Genomic DNA, 26,734 nt, shown 5'->3' on the forward strand with positions numbered 1-26,734 from the left:
CCAACCCATGTGCGTAGCAGCTCATCAGGTGCAGGGAACCCGGCTAATAGTGGTTCCAGCCAGTAATGGTTCATTCTTCTTACAGAACAAGAACCCTGCCAGGAGTGTGGCCTAGTGGTAGAGTGCTTGCCTAGCATGCACGAAGACCCGGTTCGAGTCCTCGGTACCACATACATAGAAAAAAGCCAGAAGTGGTGCTGAGGCTCAAGTGGTAGAGCTCTGGCCTTCAGAAAGCCCAAGGACAGTGCTCAGGCCCCGAGCTCAAGCCCAGGACTGGCACAAAAAAAAAAAAAAAAAAAGAACGAGAGCCCAGAGGCAAGCAGCTGAAAGGAACTCTCTCCTTTCTTCAGGTTGTGCTCTGCCATTCTTGTAGCTTTATGGCAACCAAAAGGCTGATCCTCCTCTGACCATCACGTCAAGTTCCAGTTCCAGAAAGAAACAAGGACAGGGCACAAGAGGAATGGGTTGGCGCAGCAAGTCAGCCTCATTTAGGGAGGGCCTTCCTTATAAACTCCACGTAGACTTCTACCCACACCCCACTGGCCCAGACTCAGCATCCTTAGATCGGCACATTGGCTTAACCAATCATGATTTGCATTTGGGTCTGGAGCAGGTGCTGGAGGCCCAGAGGCTCTCAGAGAAGAGAGGATACAGGGCAGGCAACTGTCTCCGCCATGGGCCCCAGCCCCAGCCTGGGAGCTAATGAACTCAAGGGGCATCAACAACACAAGTGACATCAAGGCTGCGCCCAGGCGAGACCCTGGCCCCTCCAGGGCTGGTCCTCCCGGCACTGGACTTGTGTTAGAGTAGCCACTTCTTCTGGAGGTGACGTGGAGAAACCGATCATCTGGCCAACAGGCTGCTTAAGGAGGAGGCCCAGGTTGAAAGGTTTTCAAATGCACCCACAGATTGTTTGTACCCCCAGAGGGTACAAATCTACGGTGGGCCTTTACAGTGGGGGCAGTGGTAACTCTGTGTAGCTCCAAGGCCAGGCCACAGAAGGCCCCTGTTTCCTACCCAGCTGGACTACTCCGAATGCCTGTCTGCCACCTTGTAGGAAAGCTCAAGCCTCATGGAGAAGCCAGGGTCAGCGACGAGGCCTCCCAGCCCCAGCAGAGATCAGCAGCGTCTGCCAGACCGGAGAGCATAAACCAACTGCTGTGCCAGCCCCTGCCAACCCTGTGCCACCAGGTCCAGAAGCAGGGAGCAGGCTCGAGACTCTCCAAGCCCTGCCCTGATGTTGCTGGGTGACTGGTAGTGAGTCCTATCCACTGTGGCTCGACTGTGGATTACTGACCACTGGCACAGGAAGATTTCTGCAGAGGGATGAGTTTCCAACAACACGGGCCAGCAGGAGACAGGAAGAATCAATACTGAAGTGGTGAGCCAGAAAAGCAGCCCAGGATGGCTCACTGGAGGCGGAGGCTGTGCGAGTGGCTCACAGAAGCTGAATGGGTCCGCCAGCCACTGGGGGGGAGGGGGGTTCTGGCCTCTCTCCTGTGTCTGGGCCATGTTAGGCAAGCTGTCAAGCCTCTCACGTCTCCATGTGCTCGCAAAGCGGGCACTGAGACAACCTACTACAGAGGCTGCCATGGGGTTGAAGAAATGAATCTTCATGAAATAGTTTGCGCAGCATCCAGCACATGGTAAGTGCTCTTTATTTACGTATTTTATAAATGGAATAAGTAAAAAAATAATTGAACTGAAGGCCTCTAGCTGGGTGTTGGTGGCTCACGTCTGAAATCCCAGCTACTCAGGAGGCTCAGAGCTGAGGGTCACAATTCAAAGCCAGCCCATGCAGGAAAGCCGGCGAGACTCTTATCTCCACTTAGCTATCGAAAAGCCAGAGTGGAGCTGAGGCTCAAGTGGTAGACAGCCAGCCTTGAGTGAAAAATCTAAAGGCCAGCGCTTTGAGTTCAGGCCCCAAGTACCAGCACACACCTCGCCCCACAAAAGACCCCAAACCCTAAAGTCCTCCTCACAGGAGGCTCTGATCTGCAGAGGAGACCAGAGAGGAGCAGAGCTGCCCGGGGCCGGGGCCGAGCCAGAGCTCGTAGGGGGGCTAGCTGTCTGCAGGACCTTAGGGACAGAGGCAGTCATCGCAGAGAAGCAACACCTACAACACACACATTCTACAATCCTTTTAGGGTGACTTAATAAGGAGCCTCCTATGTGGCGAACCCTTCATGCTTTCTCCAACCGGCCACGCCTCATCCTCCCTTTGTCTTTCTCTCTCCATCCATCCTTCCTTTCTGTTGCTGTCTCCTTTCTCCTCTCTGTGCCTCAGTCTCTTACCCTTGCTGGCACCGTGGAGAACAGTGGAGCCGAGGCACAGGAGTGAACCGCTGCGTTCTCATGAGTCGTGACAAGCCGTCAGTCCTACAGACCCTGTGTCCCAGCGGTTTCCCCACAGTCCCACAGACACCCTGCGTCCCTGTGCTCCCGTCTCCTCAGCTCAGACACAAATCTGCTGCACCGTGGGACCCGCTCTTCCCCTGCAGAGCTGTGCCATTTCCCGAACCCCACTGTGCTCGCGTTTCCAATGAAATTTAGCCAAAGACTGATGCAGATTTAGCATTAGCATTTCCTGCTAGGTTTTAAGACCGCATGATAATGTATTTACATGAACAATATAACGTCTTCTCCTGAAAAATCACTTTCACATCACTTTCAATAAACATATAATGAAAAGTATTTGATTTCTTTTCTCAAACGACAGTGGCTAATAAATTTGATTCTGGTGCCGAATAGTCTGGGCTTTCTTCCCAGATCCAGGCTCTGCCACCAGAGTGACCTTGAGGGAGGACTGACACTCCCCAGGCCCCGCTTACCCCTGTGGGGAGTTAGGTAAACTAGTCTGGACCTCAGTGTGCAGCTGCAGTTAGAATAATTCAATCAATGGCCCCCCAGGCCTAGAAGGGAACCTGTAACCCAGTGCTGTGTCCTGTCACTGCAAAGGCTGTCCTTGAAAACTTAGAAAACGATTAACAATGCCAAATGCTACCAACAGAATAGCATAGCGTTTCCAAAGAAGCAGCCTTCTAAAAGTATTTCTGAAACCAGAAACTCCTTGTGTTGTGAGAATCTCGTGGTGATGACGAGAAGTTTCTCCAGACTCCGTCTCAGGTCACAGGACTTCTCCAGCAAACCCTGCCAGGCACCAGCTCCGCCTCGGTGGCTGGTGTCCTCTGCATTTCCCAAGACAATGTCCTGAGAAAGGAAAGAAAGGCTCGTCCAGGAAAGGACAAACGGACCTTTCAGTTCTTGTCACGCTGGATAAACGGGTGTGCCTGTGTGGGAAGTACATGCTTGAAGAGCGCACTAGATTTCTAGCCAGCACACTGGAAGTCCTGCACCCAGCACGCACATGCAATGGACCCTCATACACATATACCCATGCATGTGTGCATACAAACATATGGCTCACGCTTGTAATCCTAGCTACTCAGGAAGCTGAGATCAGAGGATCTTGGTTCACAGCCAGCCTGGGCACTAAAGACCATGAGACTCTTATCTCTAGTAGAAAATGGTAAGTGAGCTATGGCTCAAGGGGTAGGGTGGTAGTGCTGAGCTGAAGACCTCAGGGATAGCGCCCAGGCCGAGTCCAAACCCCACAACCATTAAAAGAAACAAAACATACAACTAGACACACTGACACGCACACACAGGGGAACGCTCACACATCTGAACACGGACACAGACACATGAACGGGTACAAACATCCATCGTAAGAGCACACATAGACACGCCCAGCTGTGCCCACACTCCTTTACACAGACTCGCACACGACACACACCCGGAAACGCAGGCATCCTTCCTCAGCACACATGAGCACGCTCGCACACACGCGGACCTGCACGCGCGAGCATGCTCGCACACACGCGGACCTGCACGCTCAAGCAGACACCATGCTCACACACGCGTGGACCTGCACACATGAGCACGATCACACACGCGTGGATCTGCACACACGAGCACGATCGCACAGGCGCGGACCTGCACACGCGAGCACGCTCGCACAGGCGCGGACCTGCACGCGTGAGCACGCTCGCACAGGCGCGGACCTGCACGCGCGAGCACGCTCGCACAGGCGCGGACCTGCACGCGCGAGCACGCTCGCACACGCGCGGACCTGCACGCGCGAGCACGATCGCACACGCGCGGACCTGCACGCGCGAGCACGATCGCACACGCGTGGACCTGCACACGCGAGCACGCTCGCACAGGAGCGGACCTGCACACACGAGCACGCTCGCACACGCGTGGATCTGCACACACGAGCACGCTCGCACACGCGTGGATCTGCACACACGAGCACGATCTCACACGCGTGGACCTGCACACACGAGCACGATCGCACACGCGTGGACCTGCACACACGAGCAGACGGGTGGCCGGGACGCCCAGACCGCACCGCCGCCCGCGCTCCTCCCTCCAGGGGCTCGTGCGGAGCCCGGGGGCCTGGCCCGGCCTGCGTTCGCCCCGCGGCTCTGACCCGCCCCACGCCTCACCTGCCGCTCTGCTGCGGTCCCGCTGCGCCCCAGCCGCCTCCGGTCCGCGGGGTCCAGGGTGGGGTCAGCGGGGGGCGGGGCGAGCGAGGAGGGGTGGGGCTGGGGGCGGGGCGGGGCGGGTGAGGAGGGCGGGGAGGGGGCGGGGCGGCCGGCGCCGCGCGCCTGCAGATGAACGAGCCGGCGTCATTGCGCACCGGCGCCGTGGCCGCGGGGCGGAGCGGAGCGGGGCGCGCCGGAGCTGGGCGCACAGGAGCCGGGGGTCCCCGCGCCGCCTCCCGGCCCAGGCGGCTCCCGCGTCGGGCGGACCCTGAGGACGATGCCCGCGGCGCCTCGAGCCTGCGGCCCCCGGCGGACCGAGCTCGGAGAGCGGGCCGCGGCGTCCGCGTGCGCACGGTGCTGAAGGGACAGCGCCCGCCCCGCCCCGCGCGCCCCGCCTGCCACGCACTCTCCGCCCCGCACTCCCCATCCGCCCCGCGCGCCCCGCCCGCCACGCGCTCTCCGCCCCGCGCGCCCCGCCCGCCACGCGCTCTCCTCCCCGCGCTCCCCATCCGCCCCGCCCGCCCCGCGCTCTCCTCCCCGCGCTCCCCATCCGCCCCGCGCGCCCCGCGCTCTCCGCCCCGCGCTCCCGCCCGCCCCGCGCGCCCCGCCCGCCCCGCGCTCTCCGCTCCGCGCTCCCCATCCGCCCCGCCCGCCCCGCGCTCTCCGCTCCGCGCTCTCCGCCCCGTGCCCCGCCCGCCCCGCGCTCCCGCCCGCCCCGCGCGCCCCGCCCCGCCCGCCGGCCCATGGTCCCCGCAGCGGCCCGCCGCGCCCAGGCTCCCGCGGCCGCCGGACCCCGGGGATGCCCCGAGGGTGAGGCGGCCCCGCCCGAGCCGCGCTCATGGCGGTGGCCAGGAAGATCCGAACTTTGCTGACGGTGAACATCCTGGTGTTCGTGGGCATCGTCCTCTTCTCCGTGTACTGCCGCCTGCAGGACCGCGCCGAGGCGCTGGTGCAGGTCGTGCGCGGCGCCGACCGCCGGGTGCGCAGCCGGCACGCCAGGGCGGGCGCGCTGGCCGACCGCGAGGCCATCCTGCAGCGCCTGGACCACCTGGAGGAGGTGGTCTACAACCAGCTCAACGGTGAGCCCGCGACGGCGCGGCGGGGGGGCCGCGCGGCCTGGCCGGGCGCCTCCGCCCGTTCATTCGTCCGGTGGCCCCTCGGGCTCGGCCGGGCAGAGGCTCCCGGGCCCCTCCCCGGGGAACTTGGGGGAAGTCTGGAGGGCCCGGCTGCGGGGCGCGCAGCCGGGGTCCGGGAGGGCCGGCCTGCTTCCTGGGCCTGCGCTCGCTGGGACGCGCGGGGCTGGCGCAGGGCTTTGCTGGAGGGAGGCGCAGAGGCCGGCCCGGCTGTGCGGCCGGGCCGTGCGGCCGGGCCAGGGGTAGCTGGGCTGACCGGACCCCGCGCCCACGTGCAGTGAGACTCTGGTCCTGGGGCTCCCGGAACTTGGGGAGTGGTCGATCGATTCTCTGCGTCGTGGAGAGCCGTGGGGTGGCAGGTCACAAGCTTCTCCATGCGGAGGCTTTCAGGCAGATGCGTGGATGAGGGCAGGCGGAGGCTGCCGGGCCGGGGCTCGGGTGAGGTGCCAGGAAGGAGGGAGTTGGCATGTGCCTGGGTTCCAGCGTCTCTTCCTTCTTTGCTTTTCTGTGCAGCTCGGCGCCCCTAGCAACCTCTTCCCAGGGGTGCTGGCTACAGAGGGCTGTGGCCAGGGCTCTGGATACCCACACCGCAGTCCCTGGGGGAGGTGGGGCCGGGGAGCAGGGGAGGTGAGCTGGGTTCAGGTGGTGGAGGAGCTCAGCCTGGGGGAGCCCCAGTACCACCTGGGGGACTGTCTGCTCTGCAGCTTGCTAACCCTTGAAGAGCAGAGCCCCCCAGACTATGGATGCCCTTCCAGACAAGCCCTATGGCTTCTCTGGCCTTTACTACTGGGTTGAAGCCAGGAGAGGAGGAAAGTTTAGCTCCAGCAGCCACTTGGCCACTCCAGCAGTGTGCCACCTCCTGGAAGGCAGTGTGGCCCGGCCATAGCACAGACCTTTACTGAAGTGTGTTTGCCAAGGTGTTGTCACCTGTTTTATGGGGAGGACCAGAGGATTAATAAAAACATTGGCAGCACATCAGGGTTGTGTAATATCAGGCCAGCCAGAGGCCATGTGAGCTTCAGCCTCCACAGAGAAGCAGCTGAATGCTTGGTGTGGGAAAAGCTCTGCTCCCGGATCAGTGTCCGTCCGGGACTCCAGGTGGGAGAGAACGCAGTGTTGAAGCAGGCATGCTGTCTGTCCCTGCTTTTCCATCTCCCTCATCCCTTCTGTCCTTGCTTGGGTTCTTCCTCCCATCTTCCCATCCTCCCTCTCCTCTTCTTCCCTTACTTTTATTCTTTTTGAGTGTCCCCCCTCACCCCCAAATCTTTTCTTCCTCCCCAATTTCCCTTCCTTCTCTCCCCACTCCTTCCTGTTTCCGTCTTTCTCCTCCTTCTTAGTGCTGGGTGACTCATGTACCTTGCACAGTATTTGAGCCCAGTTGCCATTCCATCTTATCCCAGAAAATAACCAGGGAAACCTAACTATAGACCTGACCCCAGGCAGGCCTTGCATAGAAGCCAATGCCCCCCAGTTTGGGGGAAGGGTCTCTGTGTCAAGGGTATTGGAGAAAGCTCGGAGAACTTCCAGGAGGAGGCAGCCTTCTGTCCATCACAGTGTGTCCTCTTTCAGATCCTAGAGATGCACCATCAACCCCTGGGAGTTTCCTCCCGATATCCACCCAGCTGAGTTTAGACACAGAGGACGAAACCTAAACCAAAATTGATTTATTGCTTACATTTTCTTGGCTTTGATAACTCTCTGGAATTCTCTTCTGGCTGAAGTGGTTGGGTGACAATAAAGTCTTGAGGTGAGCCACCAGGCTTCTTGGTATTGGCTTAGAGGCAGGACATCTTCCCTGCCCTTCTGCTGCCCAATGACCTTCACTTGGGGTGTCATTGACCTTGCCAACCCGCCCTCCCCAAATGGTGTGTGTAGACTCGCACCGACAGGCTCCGGAGGAAGTGTGCCGTGAAGACAGCACCTCTCACGTCCATATGTTCTGGAGAGTTTGCTTCTAAATTCAGTGCTCAGGGCAAGGAAAAATGTTTATGGACAAGAACCAACTCTGAATACTTCAGATTGCATATAAAGCACAGCTCCCACAGTTCTTGTATGCTTGACTCTATGGACACCCAATCTGACAGCTTCTATGCTCGATGAAGAAGGGAAAGGGATGTTCCCTTAGGATGGTTGGGTATTCACGCCCTCTGCTTTCAGGGTTCACGCCTTGGCATCCACACAGGCCTCTGCACAGTGAAAGAGTGCCCCCATTTCTGCTGTTGGAGGCGTTGTGCTAGATCCAGAGGGGCCCTTCCAGCCTCATCCTCACCAAGGATGGATGCCATGGAGGCCATGTGGGGTGGGTGGCCCCGTTCTCCTGGCTGTGTCTGAAGGGCGGTGCCCATCATCAGAGTGCACGAGCCTGATTCCCTGTCAGCCAGAGCTGGTCAGAGCTGCAGCTGGGCTCACGGTTTGGAGAGGACTGGGAGTGAGGGTGGGGGATGACTTGCCCAGACTCAGCTAGAAAGTTGGTACTGGCAGCTGCTAAAAGTGGTACTTGCTTCAGAAATACCCACATCAACTGTTGTCAAAAGACAAAGAGAGCTGGGAGTTTGGCCTGCTGGTAGAGTGCTCGCCTCGCCTGCACAAAGACCCGGGTTTGATTCCTCCATACCACATACACAGAAAAATCTGGAGATGGTACTGTTTCCCAGTGGTAGAACTCTAGCCTTGAGAAAGCCCAAGGACAGTGCTCAGGCCCTGAGTTCAAGTCCCAGGACTGCCAAAAGAAAAGAAGGAAGGAAGGAAGGAAGGAAGGAAGGAAGGAAGGAAGAAAGGAAGGAAGGAAGGAAGGGAAGGAAGGAGAAAGAAAGAAAAGCAGGACCCAGTGGTTCACACCTGTAATCCTAGCTACTCAGGAAGCTGAGATCTGAGGATGGTGGTTCAAAGCCAACCCAGGCACTAAAGACCATGAGACTCTGTCTCCAATTAACCTCCAGAAAACTGGAAGTGACGCTGTGGCTTAAGACATAGGGGGTAGTTTTGAGCTGAAGAGCTCAGGGACAGTTCCCAGGCCCAGAGTTCAAGTCCCACAACTGACCAAAAAAAAAAGATAAAGAGCAGTGGTCATTGGGGCCAACTACAGATGCTGCCCAGAGAGAGTGAGGTCCTGGCTGCACGGCATCTGTCCCTTGTGGAGGGCCAAGGCACTGCCTGTCTGCCCCACTCTAGGATGTGTCTTCTGCCGTCCTAGCCTTCAAGAGCTTGCCCATCCTCCAGCTGTGCACCACCCCGTGCAGGCCCAGCCTGTGGGCCTTTCTCGGTGAGGCCTCCACCTGTTGCTCATGGCTCTTGGGCCCTAAGCCCAGGGGAGATCACGCATGTAGCACGCATGAGAACACCCTCAGTGACCGGATTCAAGCCCAGGGGAGATCACGCATGTAGCACGCATGAGAACACCCTCAGTGACCAGATTCAAGCCCAGGGGAGATCACGCATGTAGCACGCATGAGAACACCCTCAGTGACCGGATTCAAGCCCAGGGGAGATCACGCATGTAGCATGCATGAGAACACTCTCAGTGACAGGATTCAGTGCATTTTTATTTGCTTATATTAATTATATTTGGAGAGTTTTATTGTTTCATCTCCACACATTTGTTTGTATTCCAATCAATCTCACCTCTTTCACACTCCCTGCCAAAGGATTTGTATTCCAAGAGACAACTTACGCCTCCACCATACCCATGAATAGCAAGTGCCTAAAAATAAAATTGAGCTGGGTACAATGGTTCACACCCGTAATCCTAGCTACTCAGGAGGCTGAGATCTGAGGATGGTGGTTCAAAGCCAGCTCTGGCAGGAAAATATTTTTTCTTCTTTAGTTAAACACCAGAAGGCCAGATGTGGGGCTGTAGCTCAAATGGTAGAATGATAGCCTTGAGCAAAAGAAGCGCAGGGACAGAGCCCAGGCCCAGAGTTCAAGCCCCAGGATTTGTGCGCCCACATGTGCACACACATGCACACAGACATGCGAGCACATGGAGGTGCAGCTCCTGCAGGACATGCAGCCAGTTGTGGTATACTCTGTGTGTGGAAAGGAAGAGGGACCAGAGCACCGAGGAGTGTGAGAGGGATCCACAGTCAGTGCCTTTGTCCTCTGAAGAAGCATGCTTGGCAGGTCAGGTTTCAGATGCACGGAGAGCAGTTGTGCAGTGTGGTGGCAGGGTGATCCTGGAGCCTGTGGGAACATCGATGGGCAGCATCCAGTGTGCACGTGCATAAGCGAGCCCCTGGCCACTTGGGTCCTGCCTGTTGCACAGTTCAGTTGCCGTGAGTGATGTGAAGGCCAAACCTTTGTACAAATAGTGCCCACTGTCCTCCCAGTGTCACCTGTGAGTGCTCGGGGTGGGGCCTCCGCCAGGTATAGGGCCCAGTGGATGCTGGCAGATCAGCCGTCAGGGCGTGTGGCCCGCGTGGCCTGTGAGAGGCAGCTAGTCAGCTGGCCTCAGTGTGGTTCCTTGTGCCTCACCTGTGTCTCCCACCTAAGCATCCATGTGGAAAATCACCTTGTCTCCTGAAAGTTTTCTAGAAAAACTGTGCTCACCATGCTCCACCTCAAGAAAAGTACACCTGCAGAGCCCCAAGTTCTGGATGGATGGTTGAATGGATGAGTAGGTGGGTGGATGAGTGGGTGGATGGATGGATGAGTGGGTGGGTGGGTGGAAGGATGGGTGGGTGGATGGATGAATGAGTGGATGGGTGGGTGGAAGGATGGGTGGGTGGATGGATGAGTGAATGGATGGATGGGTGGGTGGATGGATGAGTGGGTGAAAGGATGGGTGGATGGATGGATGAATGGATGAGTGGGTGGATGGGTGGATGAATGGATGAGTGGGTAGATGAGTGGGTGGAAAGATGGGTGGATGGACTGATGAATGGATGAGTGGGTGGATGGGTGGATGAGTGGGTAGATGAGTGGGTGGATGGATGGATGGGTGGATGGATGGATGAGTGGGTGGATGGATGAGTGGGATCTCTGTGGAGGCCAGCGGGGCTGGAAGGGACAATTGGCTTTGCCCAGGGCCACAGTAACAGAGGAGCCCAGCTTGGTGACCTAGAGGAGCCTATGCCTGTTCTCTTGCTGTTCAGGTCCTTCCAAGGACAGATAAAGAGAAGGCCCAAGGGTTGGCACTGGGGAGTTGGGTGAGGTGGTGGACAGAGCAGAGGACGCCCTGCCACGGGTGAGAGGACCAGGTCCAGGGCGGGACAGGGCTAGTCAGCACCACGGACAGCGCCATGGCTAGAAGACTGTGGGGCCCACACTGGGGCTTTCTGGGATTTTCCATTTTCCTAGGCCACCAAGAAACAAGGTCAGGGGCTGAGATCAGGATCAGGGAGCGCGTGTGTGTGTGTGTGTGTGTGTGTGTGTGTGTGTGTGTGTGTGTGTGTGTGTTTACACACTATTTCCTTGCAGAAAAATGTATCATGTGAGGGGCTTCCTCAGGCCTGGCTGGCTGCCTCCACTATTTGGGGATGTGGTACCCCTCTGCGTGGGCAAAGTTCTGGGGCTGTGCTGAGGCCCCAGACCACCTGCAAGCCCCAGAGTGACTGCTTGCCCACAGAGCTGCACTCTACCTCTGGCTTTTCTGAGGGGGGTGTAGGGGAGGACCCCAGGGCCGGCAGCTGTCTGGGTTGTTCTTGGACCCTGTCCCAGTGTCCTCCTTGTTGAGCCTTGCTGTCTTCAGAGAAAGTCTTCCTGTAGGATCTGCTCCCCCCACTCAAGCTCTCTAGAGCACTTCCAACTCTGGATGAGGCCGGGGTGGGGGCAGCAGTTGCCTAGACCAGTTGGAAGGCATTTCCCGGAGGCCATTTATGTTATTCATGCTGTTGCCATTAACTGGGCCTGGTTTCTGAAAGCCAAATGAAGAGGCCATGACAGCATTGGTCAGTCCTTGGGAACAGTTAGAATAAGGTTGGATTTGGGTAGGGTGCATGATGCCTGAAACAAAATAGGTATTCAATAAATAGTAGGATGGATGGATAGATAAGTGGGTGGATTGGTGGATAAATGGATGGATGGATGAGTGGGTGGATGGATGGATGAATGAATGGATGGATGAGTGGGTGGGTGGGTGGACGGATGGGTAGGTTGCTGGGTAGATGGGTGGATGAATGGATGAATGGGTGGCTGGTGGATAAATGGGTGGGTAGATGAGTAGGTGGATAGGTGGATAAATATTTGAGAAGAAACTAGGTTCTGACTATTAGAAGCTAGTGCCAGGGGTGGCTAGAGCAGTTAGAAGGCAGATTCCACCCCGTGGCCCACATGGATCTGAACAGTCCTGACATTAGGGAGTGGTTACCTTCTCCCTATCAGGCTGCAGACCTCCATGTCATTCCTCTTCCCTGCTCTGCGGTCTGTCCCAATCTGACCAGACCACACCCCACCTGCCAGCCCCAGAGACTGTCAGGGGAGGTGGTCTCCCATCGGAGGCCTTCTGAAGCTGCATTCCTGCCCTCAGCTCACATGGCCTGGCCGCCCTGCTGCAGACCTGAGCTCCGATCTGCCTACCCCCAGTCTCCCTGCCTTCTACCCTCCATCCCCACAGTGAAGCATTTGATGCCGGGGCTGCAAAGATCCCATTTGTGGGTTGACTGGAGTGTTGAGTGGGGGTGGGGAGGCTCTGTGTCCCCACTGGGCCACAGGAGGGCAGGGGACCCTCTCCACCCAAATGCTGTGAGGCCGGCCCCACCAAGCCGTTACCAATATCTGGAAAGCTGAGGCCTGCGGGTTGGGGTTTTGCCTCAAGCCAAGGTGTGGGTGGAAGTGGAACTTGAACTTGGGCAGCCTGGATTCAGATATCAGGCTGGACTGGCAAACTTAGGCATTTTTCTTTTCGTGTTGGTCCTAGGGCTTGAACTCAGAGCCTGGGCTCCTTCCTCTCTGTGCTCGAAGCTTGGGCTCTATCCCTGAGCCTCTGTGTGCTCAAGCCTCGTGCTCTACACTGGAGCCACAGCACCACTTCCAGCTTTTTCCGTGTATGCGGCACAGAGGAATGGAACTCAGGGCTTCATGTATGCTAGGAATGCACTGTACCACTAGGCCCCATTCCCAGCCCCAGACTTAGAGTCTTTGCCCCTTTATCTGGGGGAAGAAGAGGGCTGGTGTGGGAGCAGGAGGGAGAGCTGAGAGACTTGGTTCTGCCTTTTGACTGGCCTACCTGAGGCCTGCCTGGTTCTTTCTCCATGGGATGCGGGAGTCCAGGGTCCCGTGCCCAGGCGCTCAGGGCAGCACCTTGGCTCTGCTTCTGTCTCCTTCCACCTGGGAGCTCCATTTACTTATTTGCTCAGCCATCCACAAATCTGTCCATCTTTCATCCATCCATCTCTCTCCCCGGCTATCCTCCATCCATCCATCCATCTACAGGATTGTGCGAGCCTCTACCGTCATCCCTGCCCTGGTCCCAGGTGTGAGCGAGTGAGGCCGCTGTCCCTGTCATTACAGGCCACAGGAGGCCGAGAGGAGCAGCTGCCCGTCAGCCAACGGGGGGGGGAGGGGCAGCCTCCACTCCCGTCTCGAGGTGACCCGTCTTGGACGACCTCAGTGGCTGAGTGGGCCCAGCAAAGCCAGTCTAGGGTGAGGATTCAGGCAGACAGCTGGTGAGCGGCCCTGGCTCAGGCTTGACACCACTTTAGTAGGTGGGGCAGTGCCCATTGTTTCAGCTGTCTCTGCTCTACTGGGGCACAGTGGGGCAGACCCTGAATCACCAGACCCAGCGTGGGGAAGCGTGGCTCTCACACTGTCTGAAGCAGGGCACGGGACATCATGCTGTCTCAGTGAAGGGAAGAGCCAGGAAGTCCTGGGTACCAGGCGTGTCCACTAACTCACCAGCCTTCCCCCACCGGGCTTTGGCCCCATAAATGTTCCTATCAGTGGAACATAGCCCTGCATCTGAAAGATTTATCCAACACTGTTCTGGGCTCAGGGAGGAGATAATTTACAGGCACTTCGAAGTCCTGCAGAATATTCATGACCTCACAGTTCCAAAAGGACTGTCAGTCTTTCCACTATTGACAATATGTCCTTAGTTGGGGTCCCCGGGGAGCCTTAAAAGACCTATCTGTAATGAAACTGGCTGTTGTATTTGGAGAGGGTGGATGGAACTGAAGCTGGGGGAGGGAGAGGTGCTATCTAGGAGGTGACCAGGGCTCTCATTTTTATCTCTACTTTGTGATCATCAAAATTAATAGCCGGGCACATTAAACCAGCTTGCGCTTTTTGAGGAGCTGGGGGCGGCGGGCTGTCCTGCTTGTCCCTTGTTCCTGGCCCCTCTCACTTCACCCCATGCTATGTGAGGCCGGCAGCCAAGGTCAAAGGCCCCGCGAAGACCACCAGGCACCCTGGCAGGTAAGGGCCATCCTGTCCCCTCTGGCAGTGGCAGACTCCTGCTCAGGGACAGAGTTAGACTGGGGCATCTTTGTATCCGGGGGCAGAGCAAGGACTGCTGTCCAAAGCGGCCTGTCCTCTGGAGTGTGCCTTTGCTGCTTCAGTTGGTTTTCGCTCAGTGCCGTGTCTGCTCGGCTGATGGCTGGTGTGAGCACTCCCGGAAGGTGTGTCCTGGGGTGGGAGCAGAGCCCTTCCTCTGGAGATGGCTGTCCGCTTCTCTGGGCGCTCACTTTGGCCTGGCAATTCCCTGCACTTTGTCAGATCGCCATTGCTTTTTAGAAGTTGCCGCGGCGGTGGTTTGGGTGGGGACAGCGCAGTCTGACCTAGCCTGCCCTTAGGGGACCTCGCCATGGGGTTCTTCCCCCGCGTCCCCCTGGGTCAGGAGCTGGGAAAAGCTGCAGTGTGTCTGGGCTGGCACACCATGTGATGGTCACCCCCCTGTAGGGACAGGGTCGCCTTCCCCCCTCCTCTGCCTGCGCCTCCCGGCTCATGCGGACATGGCTGCCTCTGCATTTGGGCTGCTGCCCTTCTCAGAACATTGGCGCACGTTACTGTGACAGATGGAAGCCAGTGGCTCAGGGAGCTTGGGAGCCACACTTCCTTCCAGGCTAGAAGTCCCAGCCACCCACGAGCCCAGGTGAGCCGTGTGGAAGAGGGGGCTGCCCTCCTGGATGCGGGCAGTTTGAAGGGTCTTGTCAGGACCTGGCTGCCATAGCTGCTCCCCAGGGCACTCCCGGCCTGGAGACAGCCATCAGGCCCTTCTTGGGTGGCCGAGGCAGCCTGGCTTCCCCTTCTGCCATGCAAATCCACACTTGCAGGAGTCAGGACCTCATGTCCTTGGGATCATTACTCACCTTACCGCCCATCTGGGCCTGGGCTTGTTAAGGTCAGTTTTTCCAAAACATAAGTTAGTGGCTGATATTCAGGGATAAAAATCTATCCATTGTTTTGGGCTAGGAGTGTGGCCCTGTGGTAGAGGGCTTGCCTAGCATGCACGAAGACCTGGGTTCGGCTCCTCAGTGCCACATGCATAGAAGAAAATCTACACATTGTCTTCTGAAATCTTAGGAGGCTTTGGCCTGACTCCTAGGTGGCCGTGCTCGATTTGATGCTCGCACTCCTGGGTATCGGTTAGCCCCACCCCACCACACCATGCGGACGACACATTGCTCCTGGCACTGCCGCTGTCATTCTTGCACAGCGCAGCGAGAGGAAGTGTGTGGGCAACAGAGTCCTCCCCGCTCCTGAGTCACCCTTGGCTGGCAGGCATTCTGCTTTCAATCTGCGTCAGGTCTGAGCATAAACAGGATCTCACCCCAGCCTCGACAGCCATCTCCACCCCCAGATTATCTCTTGTAATTAGAAAAGCTCTCTCCCGCGGGTCATGGGAATGGAACTTCAAATGATTATTCCATAAAAGCAGAATTACTGTGGCCATTAGCCGGCCTTGTGCTTAAGTGAGCCATCTCTTCCAATTACGGCACGGCTGGTGGACTTCCAGCAGGGAGCATGTGTTCGGCTGATTTCCACACAGAAGCTGCTTTTGCTCTTGCAAGTCACATCACTGCTCCAAATCCAAGCCTTCCTGTTCAGAGGTTTTGTGGTGGGAGAGAGACGTCACTGGTCTTAGGCTATGTGAGTCACATGTGTCTGCTAAAAGCTTACAAGAGCAGAAATGGAACCAGGCGTGGCTCTTGCCTGTACTCCTACCTACTCAGGAGGCTGAGATCTCTGAGGATTGTGCTTTGAAGCCAGCCTGGGCAGGAAAGTCAGACTCATCTCCAGTTAACCACCAAAAATCCAGAAATGGAGCTGCAGCTGCAGCTTAAGGCCGCTAGCCTTAAGCACAACAACTCAGAGACAGCACCTAAGCCCGGAATTGAAGCCCCAGTACCAGCACATGTGCATGCACACACCGCCTGATACTCCAACGCTCTGATGTGCCTGAGTGCTTGGATATCCTAGGCCCTGTCTGGGCCTGGAACCCCCGCCCTGCCCTGGTTCCCTGCAGTGGACACCACTGTCTGATCACCACCAGAAGAGGTCTCTCCTGCTGCCCTTCCACACCATCCAGAGCCCTCAACCTGTTCACTGCAAAAGCTCATCTGATGTGGGACCAACAGATGTTGTCTTCTCTGCTCCACGGACGCCCAGACCCTTCCACGACCGTTTCCTGCAGGCGCAAAGCTGCCCCTTCACTACCACTCCCATGCTGACTCTCAGGGCATCCTCTGCCTGCCAGACCTTCATCTTGACCCAGGTTTGATGCCAGGCATGGGGCTGCTGCCCACAGCTGGTCCTAGCCAGGCAGCTCCAGCCATATCCCGAGAGTGGTCAGTCCTTTCTGGATGCTGAGCCACTGGGTGGACAGTGCCTGCACACCTGGACAGCACCTGGCATGTGGAGATGCACTGCGTGTTTTAAGAAGGAAACACGGATTAAGTGATGTAGCTGTGGATCGGTTCTTGATGCTTCCAGCCTCCAAAGAGATGCTCATGGGTATCCTCAGACATGGTGGGCAGCAGCAGGGGACAGCGGCGTGCAAGTGTCACAGCCCACAGGTGACACTGGAGTTGACCTTGGGGACCCCGGGCCTTCCAGAGATTCCGACAATGAGCCTGTATGACTTTTCCATTGGGAAGGATGGTCTTTCTAATGAAAGAAGTAAAAGCATATATTGCTGGCAGCAAAAATCAAACAGATCCAACCTCCCTGAAAAGCAATTTGACACCAAAATCCATAGAAATACCTGTGCGTTTGCCCTGTGGCTCTGTTCCTGGAGTAAACAGTCCTCTGTAGCTTCTCAAATGATCGACTGGTCAGCTGTGTAAGCATCTAGGGATGGCCGAGCAGACGGCTCATGTACACAGAGGGGATGTCCCGTGTTGGCTTAACAGGTAATTACTTAAACCGTACTGAGCTTCGCCTGTAATGACAACAGTGCTCAGGGGTGGCTACAAGAAGATGCAGCTGTGGGCACCGCATGTCATGCCCATCCGAAATGTCACCCACGTCAGCCTCGGTCTGCAGGAAGAGCAAGTCAGGGGCATGGATTGGTCAGACCTGACACACGGGGTGAGGGCCGGTCGCCACCGGCTCCCACCAGCTCCTCTCTGGCTGGCCATTGGCGCTGAGGCCCACGTGTCCTCGAGCTGTGTCCCCAGGTGACCTCTCAGTGCCCCGTTCCTGTCCTGCGGGATTCCTCAGTACTTGAGCCATGAAAGCAGGCATGTGCAAGTTCCATCAAAACAGCAGCACCACTGGTCAGATGGAGGTGTCTGAGGGTCCCCCCCTCTCACCCAGGCCCTCTTCGATCTGAACCGGGTGGGAGGGGGCTCACCATGTCTTTGCCTGTCAGCAGGACTCAAGGCCCAGCCACAGCCGTTGGGCAGTGAGCGGGGCGATGCTGGCTGTAAGCCTCTCTGAGAACATCAAGAGCGAGGAGTCCAGCCTGGAACCTTCCATTACCCCACCCCTGCCTAGGAGCCCAGTCTCAGCCACCTGTGAGCCCCCACTCATCTGCCCTCAGATGGCCAGGGGTGGGGTAGAGGATTTCTGTGCTGAGTTTTCTCTGTGTCTGGCTTTTTTTTTTCCCCTAGCACTACGTTGCCGCTGCTCCCGCTGTGGCTGCAGTGTCAGAGCAGAAACTTTCCTGCATAGATTCAAGGAGGGCTTGAATGATGAACACAGAGCGCAGACAGGCCCCTGGCTCCCTCCCTCAGGCCCCTGATGGTGTCTTAGGCCAGCGCAATGACCAGCAGAACCAGCCTGTTGTTAGTGGCATACATGCAGGGCCAGGTGGCTTCCCGTGGTGGGCAACGTCTGGGGACCTGCACCTGTAGGTGTCCCTGCTTGTGTCACCTGCTCCCCTCCCCTGCCAACTCTGCAGCCGGCTGTTCCAGAGCCAGTGCTTGGATTCTGCAAGGGCGCTCTGGAGGAAGCTAGGGGTCTCCTTCGGCTAGCCCCAGGGGTCTCCTGACCTGCCCCGTCTCGCCCCTCCAGGCCTCGCCAAGCCCATGGGGCTGGTGGAGGGGCCGGGCGGTCCAGGCCAGGGGGGCCTGCCCGCCACGCTACGGGACGACAGCGAGACAGAAGGCAAGTTCGAGGAGTTCGGGTACAATGCGCAGCTCAGCGACCGCATCTCCCTGGACAGGACCATCCCTGACTACAGGCCCAAGAGGTGGGTGAAGCCCCGCCCCGGGCTGCAGGCAGGGGCGCTGCACGTGTGGGGTGCTTCACTCGTCCATCCCACAGCAGCGGGGGCCTTGCTCCCCACCCCCCGCCCCAGGGCCTCATTAAGGGATCAGCCAGGAGGGACACGCAGAGCCTCCTGTCCAGAGGTCAGCGGTGTGTGGGAGTCCTGGTGGGGAGACCTGGGCAGCAGCTGGGAGACACGTGTGTTAGGGCTGGGAGGACGGGGCCAGGGCGGCTGTGAGCAGAGGGCAGTGGCGGCGAGACACGTATTCATCCCTGGAGGAAGGCTAACTGGACACGAGGTCTGCTTCTGCTCCTTGGCCCCTCGTGGTCTCTCGGGCTAGGACTCTCCGGGGTGGGCAGTGGCGAGGCTGCAGGGTCATTCGGCTGAAGGAGGCCAGAGGGAGCTGTGCCGTCCCACCAGCCCCATCCCTGAGCCTGGTCCCCACGTTCCACCCCTCCGGAGGTGAGCTCCAGAGGGTACGCCGCCCCTCTGGTTGGCTCTGTGTGTGGATGGGGCTGGAAGACAGCCAGTCTCAGGGCCCCTGGAATAGAGGGCAGTGGCCACGAGAGCCCGGGACCTGTGTTTGCTCCCAGGCTGGGTGCCCAGCTGCATGGTGGCAGGTCACATTTTCCAAACGAAGAGGCAAAGATCTCCCTTCTGGCCCTTCCCCTGCCCATCAGCAGTCTGTCTGTTCCTCCTCTTGGATGTGAGTGGCCTGTGTGGCTGTCTGTCCATCGAGGACAGCAGAGGTGAGCTGAGAGTACGGTGACTGTCTCCAGGCCGCCTGGCTGCAGGGAACTCCCGGGAGTCCACAGATGAGTCCCGAGGAGCCCCTGGGCTGGAGGCCCTCGAGACGGAGAGCAAACATCCGTGGTATGAAGGGCCTGTGGGAGCCAGCGTCGGCACATGCCACAGCCGCTGGGTCGGGCTTGCCTGCACTTAGGACTCAGCGGGTCTGTGGCGGTCAAACAGATAAACCAAGAGCCCAAACCAAATGCAGGTGCCTGCGTCCAAGACTGACAGGGTGCTTGTCAGAGACTACAGTGCATGAGTGGGCAAGAGTGAGTGTGCACGCCTGCACACACGTGTTCCAGCAGCCACAGGCAGTTCCCTCCACCAAACAAAAGTCCTCAAGCGCTTCCCATCAGACCCGTCATTGACTTCCCTTTGTCTGGAGGTGGATAGCTTTTCTAATTAAGCAGAGGCTTTAATTACGCCACAGAGCACACAACATAGATCTTGATCGTTGAGACTTGCCCGTGGGATGAGAAAAGGAAGCTGACAAATCCAAACTAAACAGTGCCATAAAAACAGACGACCTTCCCGCTCAGAAGCCCCCTCACTCCAGCCATGCCAGCCTGGCGCAACCCCTCTGTTCATGTTTGCAGTCTTCACGCATATTAATTGCTCGAGCTGCCAACAGCTTGGCCGTCAACTCTGATAGGAGTGGATTTGGCGGGTGGTGGGTGTGAAGGCGCAGGGCCCAGGGCATGGGTACTGCCGCTCCATCCCGCGTTACCGGTTCCCGTCTGTGGGGTGAGGTGGGCACCCAGGACAAGAGGTTGGAAAATGTGGGACCCTGGAGGCAGGGGTGCCTGTGCCCTGCTGTGCCTGCCTCCATGGGGCAGGGCCCTGGCCGGCTCCCTCCCTCCTTCCCTACCTCTGGCACTGCCCTGAGTCCACGGGCCCTGCTCCAGCACCACGGGCACTGCTGGGCTGAGCGAAGGGGCCCATGTGCTTGGGTTCCATAGTCCTTCCACCTCTGCTGGGCTTCCCAGGTCCTCTTGCAGCCCCGTGAGGGGAAAGGCTCAGTGTGGGGCCAGCAGGACTTGAACACGCAGCTCCAGCCTCCAGCCTGTCCAGAGGCCACAGCATGGCGGTTGTGGGCTCAGCTTTCTCCTGCTGTTCCCCTGTGTGTGGTAGGGCATTGCCTTGCCCTGGGCTCCCAAGAGGCCCCAGTGACCGCAGCGCCTCCACAGGTGCAGACAGATGACCTACGCCGCCGCCCTGCCCCAGGTGTCGGTGGTCTTCATCTTTGTCAACGAGGCCCTCTCGGTCATCCTGCGCTCTGTGCACAGCGTGGTCAACCACACGCCCTCCCAGCTCCTGAAGGAGGTGATTCTGGTGGATGACAACAGTGATAATGGTGAGTGCCGCCAGCGCGGCAGGAGCCCAGCCGGGGAGGGACGGCCAGCGCCGGGCACACCAGCTCCACGCCCATCATAGGCTCTGGGCTCAGTGCTCTCTCCTCCGGCTCCCAAGCAAAGAACAAAACCTGAAACGTGAAGTGACAGGGACTGGGCAGGATGGAGGCCAGAAACCAGGATCAGGGTGAGAACAGGCCAGTCCCCCTCACCCCCAGGAGGGGAGAGTCCCCATCCCCCTCACCCCCTGAGGGGAGAGTCCCCATCCCCCTCACCCCCAGGAGGGGAGAGTACCCATCCCCCCTCACCCCCTGAGGGGAGAGTCCCCATCCCCCTCACCCCCAGGAGGGGAGAGTCCCCATTCCCCCTCACCCCCTGAGGGGAGAGTCCCCATCCCCCTCACCCCCAGGCGGGGAGAGTCCCCATCCCCCTCACCCCCAGGAGGGAAGAGTCCCCATCCCCCTCACCCCCAGGAGGGGAGAGTACCCATCCCTCCTCACCCCCAGGCGGGGAGAGTCCCCATCCCCCTCACCCCCAGGAGGGGAGAGTCCCCATCCCCCTCACCCCCTGAGGGGAGAGTCCCCATCCCCCTCACCCCCAGGAGGGGAGAGTCCCCATCCCCCTCACCCCCTGAGGGGAGAGTACCCATCCCCCTCACCCCCAGGCGGGGAGAGTCCTCATCCCCCTCACCCCCAGAGGGGAGAGTACCCATCCCCCTCACCCCCTGAGGGGAGAGTCCCCATCCCCCTCACCCCCTGAGGGGAGAGTCCCCATCCCCCTCACCCCCAGGAGGGGAGAGTCCCCATCCCCCTCACCCCCTGAGGGGAGAGTCCCCATCCCCCTCACCCCCTGAGGAGAGAGTCCCCATCCCCCTCACCCCCTGAGGGGAGAGTCCCCATCCCCCTCACCCCCTGAGGGGAGAGTCCCCATCCCCCTCACCCCCAGGCGGGGAGAGTCCCCATCCCCCTCACCCCCTGAGGGGAGAGTCCCCATCCCCCTCACCCCCAGGAGGGGAGAGTCCCCATCCCCCTCACCCCCTGAGGGGAGAGTCCCCATCCCCCTCACCCCCAAGAGGGGAGAGTCCCCATCCCCCCTCACCCCCAGGAGGGGAGAGTCCCCATCCCCCTCACCCCCTGAGGGGAGAATCCCCATCCCCCTCACCCCCAGGAAGGGAGAGTCCCCATCCCCCTCACCCCCTGAGGGGAGAGTCCCCACCCCCCTCACCCCCAGGAGGGGAGAGTCCCCACCCCCCTCACCCCCAGGAGGGGAGAGTCCCCATCCCCCAGCTCAAGTGCATTGGTCCTGCCTGCCCAGTGTGTCTCCAGTCCTGGGAGGAACTCTCACTGGACTTAGGGCCCATTTCAGCTCCTCTCCAGGACTCCATTCCCCTGTCCTTCTGCCTGACCCTGAGCTTGACAGGTCCTGGGGCCAGTTAAGGGCAATCGCTGTCCTTGACTGGCAGGTTTCTGTCAGCGTGATGCCCAGGCTCTCCCCGTGTGGTCTGTGTCTGACTCACCCTGAGTTGAGCCCCTCGCCCCCATTCTGCTCACCTCCTGTGTCTGACTCCCCCTGAGCTGAGCCCCTCGCCCCCATTCTGCTCACCTCCTGTGTCTGATTCCCCCTGAGCTGAGCCCCTCACCTCCATTCTGCTCACCTCCTGTGTCTGATTCCCCCTGAGCTGAGCCCCTCACCTCCATTCTGCTCACCTCCTGTGTCTGACTCCCCCTGAGCTGAGCCCCTCACCTCCATTCTGCTCACCTCCTGTGTCTGACTCCCCCTGAGCTCAGCCCCTCGCCTCCATTCTGCTCACCTCCTGTGTCTGACTCCCCCTGAGCTGAGCCCCTCACCTCCATTCTGCTCACCTCCTGTGTCTGACTCCCCCTGAGCTGAGCCCCTCACCTCCATTCTGCTCACCTCCTGTGTCTGACTCCCCCTGAGCTCGGCCCCTCGCCTCCATTCTGCTCACCTCCTGTGTCTGACTCCTCCTGAGCTGGGCCCCTCAACCCGTTCTGCTCACCTCCTGTGTCTGACTCCTCCTGAGCTGGGCCCCTCAACCCGTTCTGCTCACCTCCTGTGTCTGACTCCCCCTGAGCTCAGCCCCTCACCTCCATTCTGCTCACCTCCTGTGTCTGACTCCCCCTGAGCGGAGCCCCTCACCTCCATTCTGCTCACCTTCTGTGTCTGACTCCCCCTGATTGAGCCCCTCACCTCCATTCTGCTCACCTCCTGTGTCTGACTCCCCCTGAGCGGAGCCCCTCCCCTCCATTCTGCTCACCTCCTGTGTCTGACTCCCCCTGAGCTCAGCCCCTCGCCTCCATTCTGCTCACCTCCTGTGTCTGACTCCTCCTGAGCTGGGCCCCTCAACCCGTTCTGCTCACCTCCTGTGTCTGACTCCCCCTGAGCTCAGCCCCTCACCTCCATTCTGCTCACCTCCTGTGTCTGACTCCCCCTGAGTGGAGCCCCTCACCTCCATTCTGCTCACCTTCTGTGTCTGACTCCCCCTGATTGAGCCCCTCACCTCCATTCTGCTCACCTCCTGTGTCTGACTCCCCCTGAGCGGAGCCCCTCCCCTCCATTCTGCTCACCTCCTGTGTCTGACTCCCCCTGAGCTCAGCCCCTCGCCTCCATTCTGCTCACCTCCTGTGTCTGACTCCTCCTGAGCTGGGCCCCTCAACCCGTTCTGCTCACCTCCTGTGTCTGACTCCCCCTGAGCGGAGCCCCTCACCTCCATTCTGCTCACCTCCTGTGTCTGACTCCCCCTGAGCGGAGCCCCTCGCCTCCATTCTGCTCACCTCCTGTGTCTGACTCCCCCTGAGCTCAGCCCCTCGCCTCCATTCTGCTCACCTCCTGTGTCTGACTCCCCCTGAGCGGAGCCCCTCGCCTCCATTCTGCTCACCTCCTGTGTCTGACTCCCCCTGAGCTCAGCCCCTCGCCTCCATTCTGCTCACCTCCTGTGTCTGACTCCCCCTGAGCGGAGCCCCTCGCCTCCATTCTGCTCACCTCCTGTGTCTGACTCCCCCTGAGCGGAGCCCCTCGCCTCCATTCTGCTCACCTCCTGTGTCTGACTCCCCCTGAGCGGAGCCCCTCACCTCCATTCTGCTCACCCCGTGGTTGTGGCTGTGGTTTGTCCACTGCCTCCTGCCCCCGTGGTGCCCTCCCTCTGCATTGCTTGTTGGCTCCTTGGCCGTGTCGGTGTCACCCAGCCTTCGTGGGTGTCCAGCCTTGAAGAAGTGTCCCGGGTGGGCCCCCCGGGGCCTGCTGAGGCCCTCTCCTCTCCCCACAGCGGAGCTCAAGTTCAGCCTGGAGCAGTACGTGCACAGGCGGTATCCGGGCCTGGTGAAAGTGGTACGGAACAGCCGGCGGGAAGGCCTGATCCGGGCACGGCTGCAAGGCTGGAAGGTGGCCACGGCGCCGGTGGTGGGCTTCTTTGATGCCCATGTGGAGTTCAACACGGGCTGGTAAGGGCAGGGAGCACGCACGGCCCCGGAAGGCCCCGGCCCCAGGCCCGGGCTCCTGCCATCCGTCATCATTGCTCAGGGCAGTTGTCTCTGGAGGAGCTTATCCCCACCCCCGCTGTTCCTGGGGGCTCGTATGGCCCCTGGCGCGTGGCCACACGGTTCCTTCTTCACCCCTGTCTTCTCACAGCCCGTCTCCCTTCTTGGCCCCGTCAGGATCCGTGTAGGCCCTCCATGGATGGTCTACATGATCCTTTCTCGAGCCCTAAGCCGAGTCACAGAGAGGTGTCCACAGATCCCAGCAGGGTCCGAGTCCACAGGGCAGGGCCGGTGGCCAGGCAGCACCAGGGCACTGCCCCTCTTTCTTTTTCTTTTCCACCTTTCCTTTCCTCCTTCCTTTCCCCTCCCTTCATCCCTTCCTTTCCTCCCCTCTTCCTTCCTTCCCTTCTTTTTCTTTTTTTCTTCTCTCTTCCACCCGTCCCTCCCTCCCCTCCCTGCATCCATGGCCTATGCACACTCTGCAAGAGCGTTGCCACCTCCCCAGCCGCCTTCTGACCCATTTTCAGGAGAAGCTGGACTGCAGCCGTTCTGTGTCAATCTCCTGGCTCAGCTTGGCTGAGAACGTAGCTGCAGACTGCTCTGGACCATGGGTGCTGCCTTTGAGGGCCTGTCTGTGTGGTGTGACATCCCCGGGGGTCCCCGGGGGAGCGGGTCTCACATCTCTCAGCTCCTGATTGGCTCATTTGGCCTCCGGTGGGTGCAACAGGGCTGGACCTGTCCCAGGACTGGAACTGGTCGGAGGCTTAGTTGTGCCTGGCAAGTGACCCAGAGACTCAGCTTCCTCCTCCTTCCAGGTCCCTTCACAACCCTACGCATCTGTCCCTGTCAGCCAGTGAGGCGACTCCTTTTCTCACAGAGGACATGCTGTGTCCTCTGCTGTGTGCCATCGCCCACCTCCAGCAGCATTGCCCCTAGGCCACATGGGCTGTGTCCTGCACAGCCAGGCCTAGAAGCCTTTCTGTCATTCGCTGCATTGTCAGCCTCCCCCCCTCCCACTGCAGGACACCAGAGGAAGCCAGGGCTGCCGCATCCAAATGTAATTTTAAATTGGTGTAACTTTAATTTCCACAAATGGAAGCCCAGTTATCCATCTGTAAATAGCACCCTCCCCGAGCCGCCCACTGAACCCCACAGGATTAATGACGTGGCATTTGCCATCTTCCATTCCTGCTTCCCTTGTCTAACTAATTAGTTATCCTCCCCACTGGCTGAGAGGCAGATAAACAAATCCAGGGCTCTGGCTGTGGGGCAGGGTGAATCTACACACACCAGGTTGCTCTGACTGAGCTGCACAGCCTGCTCTGGGCCAGCCCACCCTCCAGAGCGTTGGGGCCTCAGATCCCCGGACAGGTGGACCTCAGCTGGGCTCCCAAGGAGCAAGCTGCCCTCCCCCTGGCCCTGTGACCCCCTCCATGCAGAGAATCCAGCCAGCAGTGGCCAAGCAAATGGTGGCAGCATCCCCTTCCACTCTGCCCTCGCCTGCCGCCTGGCTCTCCTCCCCGTGTGTGCAGGGCGTGTGCGGGGTCTTCTGCAGCCCTCTCCCCTCCGTGTGGAGCACCACCCCTGCCCCCAGCCCTCCCACACCTCCTCTGGCACTGCAGACACCTCCACACAGGAGGGCAGTCACCTCACCCTGCCCACAATGCCTGTCACCTCGTACTGCATCGGCTCCGGGCGTCCCCCCCCACACACCCCGCCACACCCCGTGTACCAGAGCTGATCCGTGGGCTGCACATGGCACACTGGCCCGTGAACTCCCTGTGGCCTGGTTCTTGGATGAATTCCACTCTGGGACAGAAGACGGCGTGATAAGCCTCCAGCCAACACTTACCAGTGGGCGCCTCTCCCATGGGGCCTAGGAAGGAAAGGGGTGAGGGTCAGGTTGAGAGGCTGTGCTGGGAGCCCAGGGGTCCCCAGCTGACTCCTGGGAGACCCTCCAGGGCCAGGGTGAGGCCAGGCCAGCCTGCAGCCTGGCTGCCTGGAGTTGGGGGCTGGATGAGGGGGGCGCTGCCCAGCCTGCCGGCTCCAGCTCCTGCCCGCAGACTTCCTCACCGGCCCCCTGCCTCCCCGCAGGGCTGAGCCCGCCCTCACGCGAATCCAGGAGGACCGCAGGCGGATAGTCCTGCCCGCCATCGACAACATCAAGTACAACACGTTTGAGGTGCAGCAGTACGCCAACGCCGCCCACGGCTACAACTGGGGCCTGTGGTGCATGTACATCATACCACCCCGGGATTGGCTGGACCAAGGGGATGAGGCCGCGCCCATCCGGTGAGCAGAGGCGCCTCGCCAGGGCAGCTGGCAGAGAGGGTGCCCGCAGCAAGGAGCCTGTCAGACCAGAGGGCTGGGGGGCTGGGGCAGGGGAGGGGGGAGAGACGGACAGTGGCAGCACACAGGGCCCAGGCCTGAGGATGGTTGGTTTGGGCTTTTTGTTGGTTGTTCGTGTGGCCCTAGGGCTTGAGCTCAGGGGCTGGGTGCTCACCCCGAGCTTTTCTGCCCTCTACCACTTCTTGTTTCCTGGTGGCTCATTGGAGAGAAGGATCTCATGACTTTTCCTGCTCAGACTGGATTCAAACCATGATTCTTGGATCTCAGCCTTCTGGGTAGCTAGGGTTACAGAAGCCCAACTGGCTTCTTTTCCCTTACTTTAATTTACTTTATTGTTATTGTAACGAGTCAGATAATGAGTCCATTTCTTCTCTCCAGTGTCTTCCCTCCCTCCCTCCCTCCCATCTCCACCCAGGAATTACATTGCTCGCTTTCACTGCAGTGTCCTGTGATGAGGATGTATTTTTGCTGAAGACAG

At 59.3% G+C, this 26,734-nt stretch overlaps 1 protein-coding gene across 1 annotated transcript in view; it reads left to right on the forward strand.

The window, feature by feature from the left end:
* The first annotated feature begins 5,298 nt into the window (after positions 1–5,298).
* The window catches only part of Galnt9 (polypeptide N-acetylgalactosaminyltransferase 9), a 31,327-nt gene continuing 9,891 nt past the window's right edge, over positions 5,299–26,734 (forward strand). Inside the window, exons 1-5 of the mRNA XM_090319938.1 lie at positions 5,299–5,629; positions 18,074–18,251; positions 20,249–20,415; positions 23,697–23,871; positions 26,002–26,199. Of these exons, the coding sequence (XP_090176064.1) occupies positions 5,389–5,629; positions 18,074–18,251; positions 20,249–20,415; positions 23,697–23,871; positions 26,002–26,199 (959 nt within the window). The 5' untranslated portion in view covers positions 5,299–5,388. The remainder of the gene's footprint in view (positions 5,630–18,073; positions 18,252–20,248; positions 20,416–23,696; positions 23,872–26,001; positions 26,200–26,734) is intronic.

Source organism: Megascapheus bottae, chromosome 28 (assembly GCF_031878675.1).
Source record: "Megascapheus bottae isolate mThoBot1 chromosome 28, mThoBot2.hap1, whole genome shotgun sequence".
Classification (NCBI taxonomy): Eukaryota; Metazoa; Chordata; class Mammalia; order Rodentia; family Geomyidae; genus Megascapheus; species Megascapheus bottae.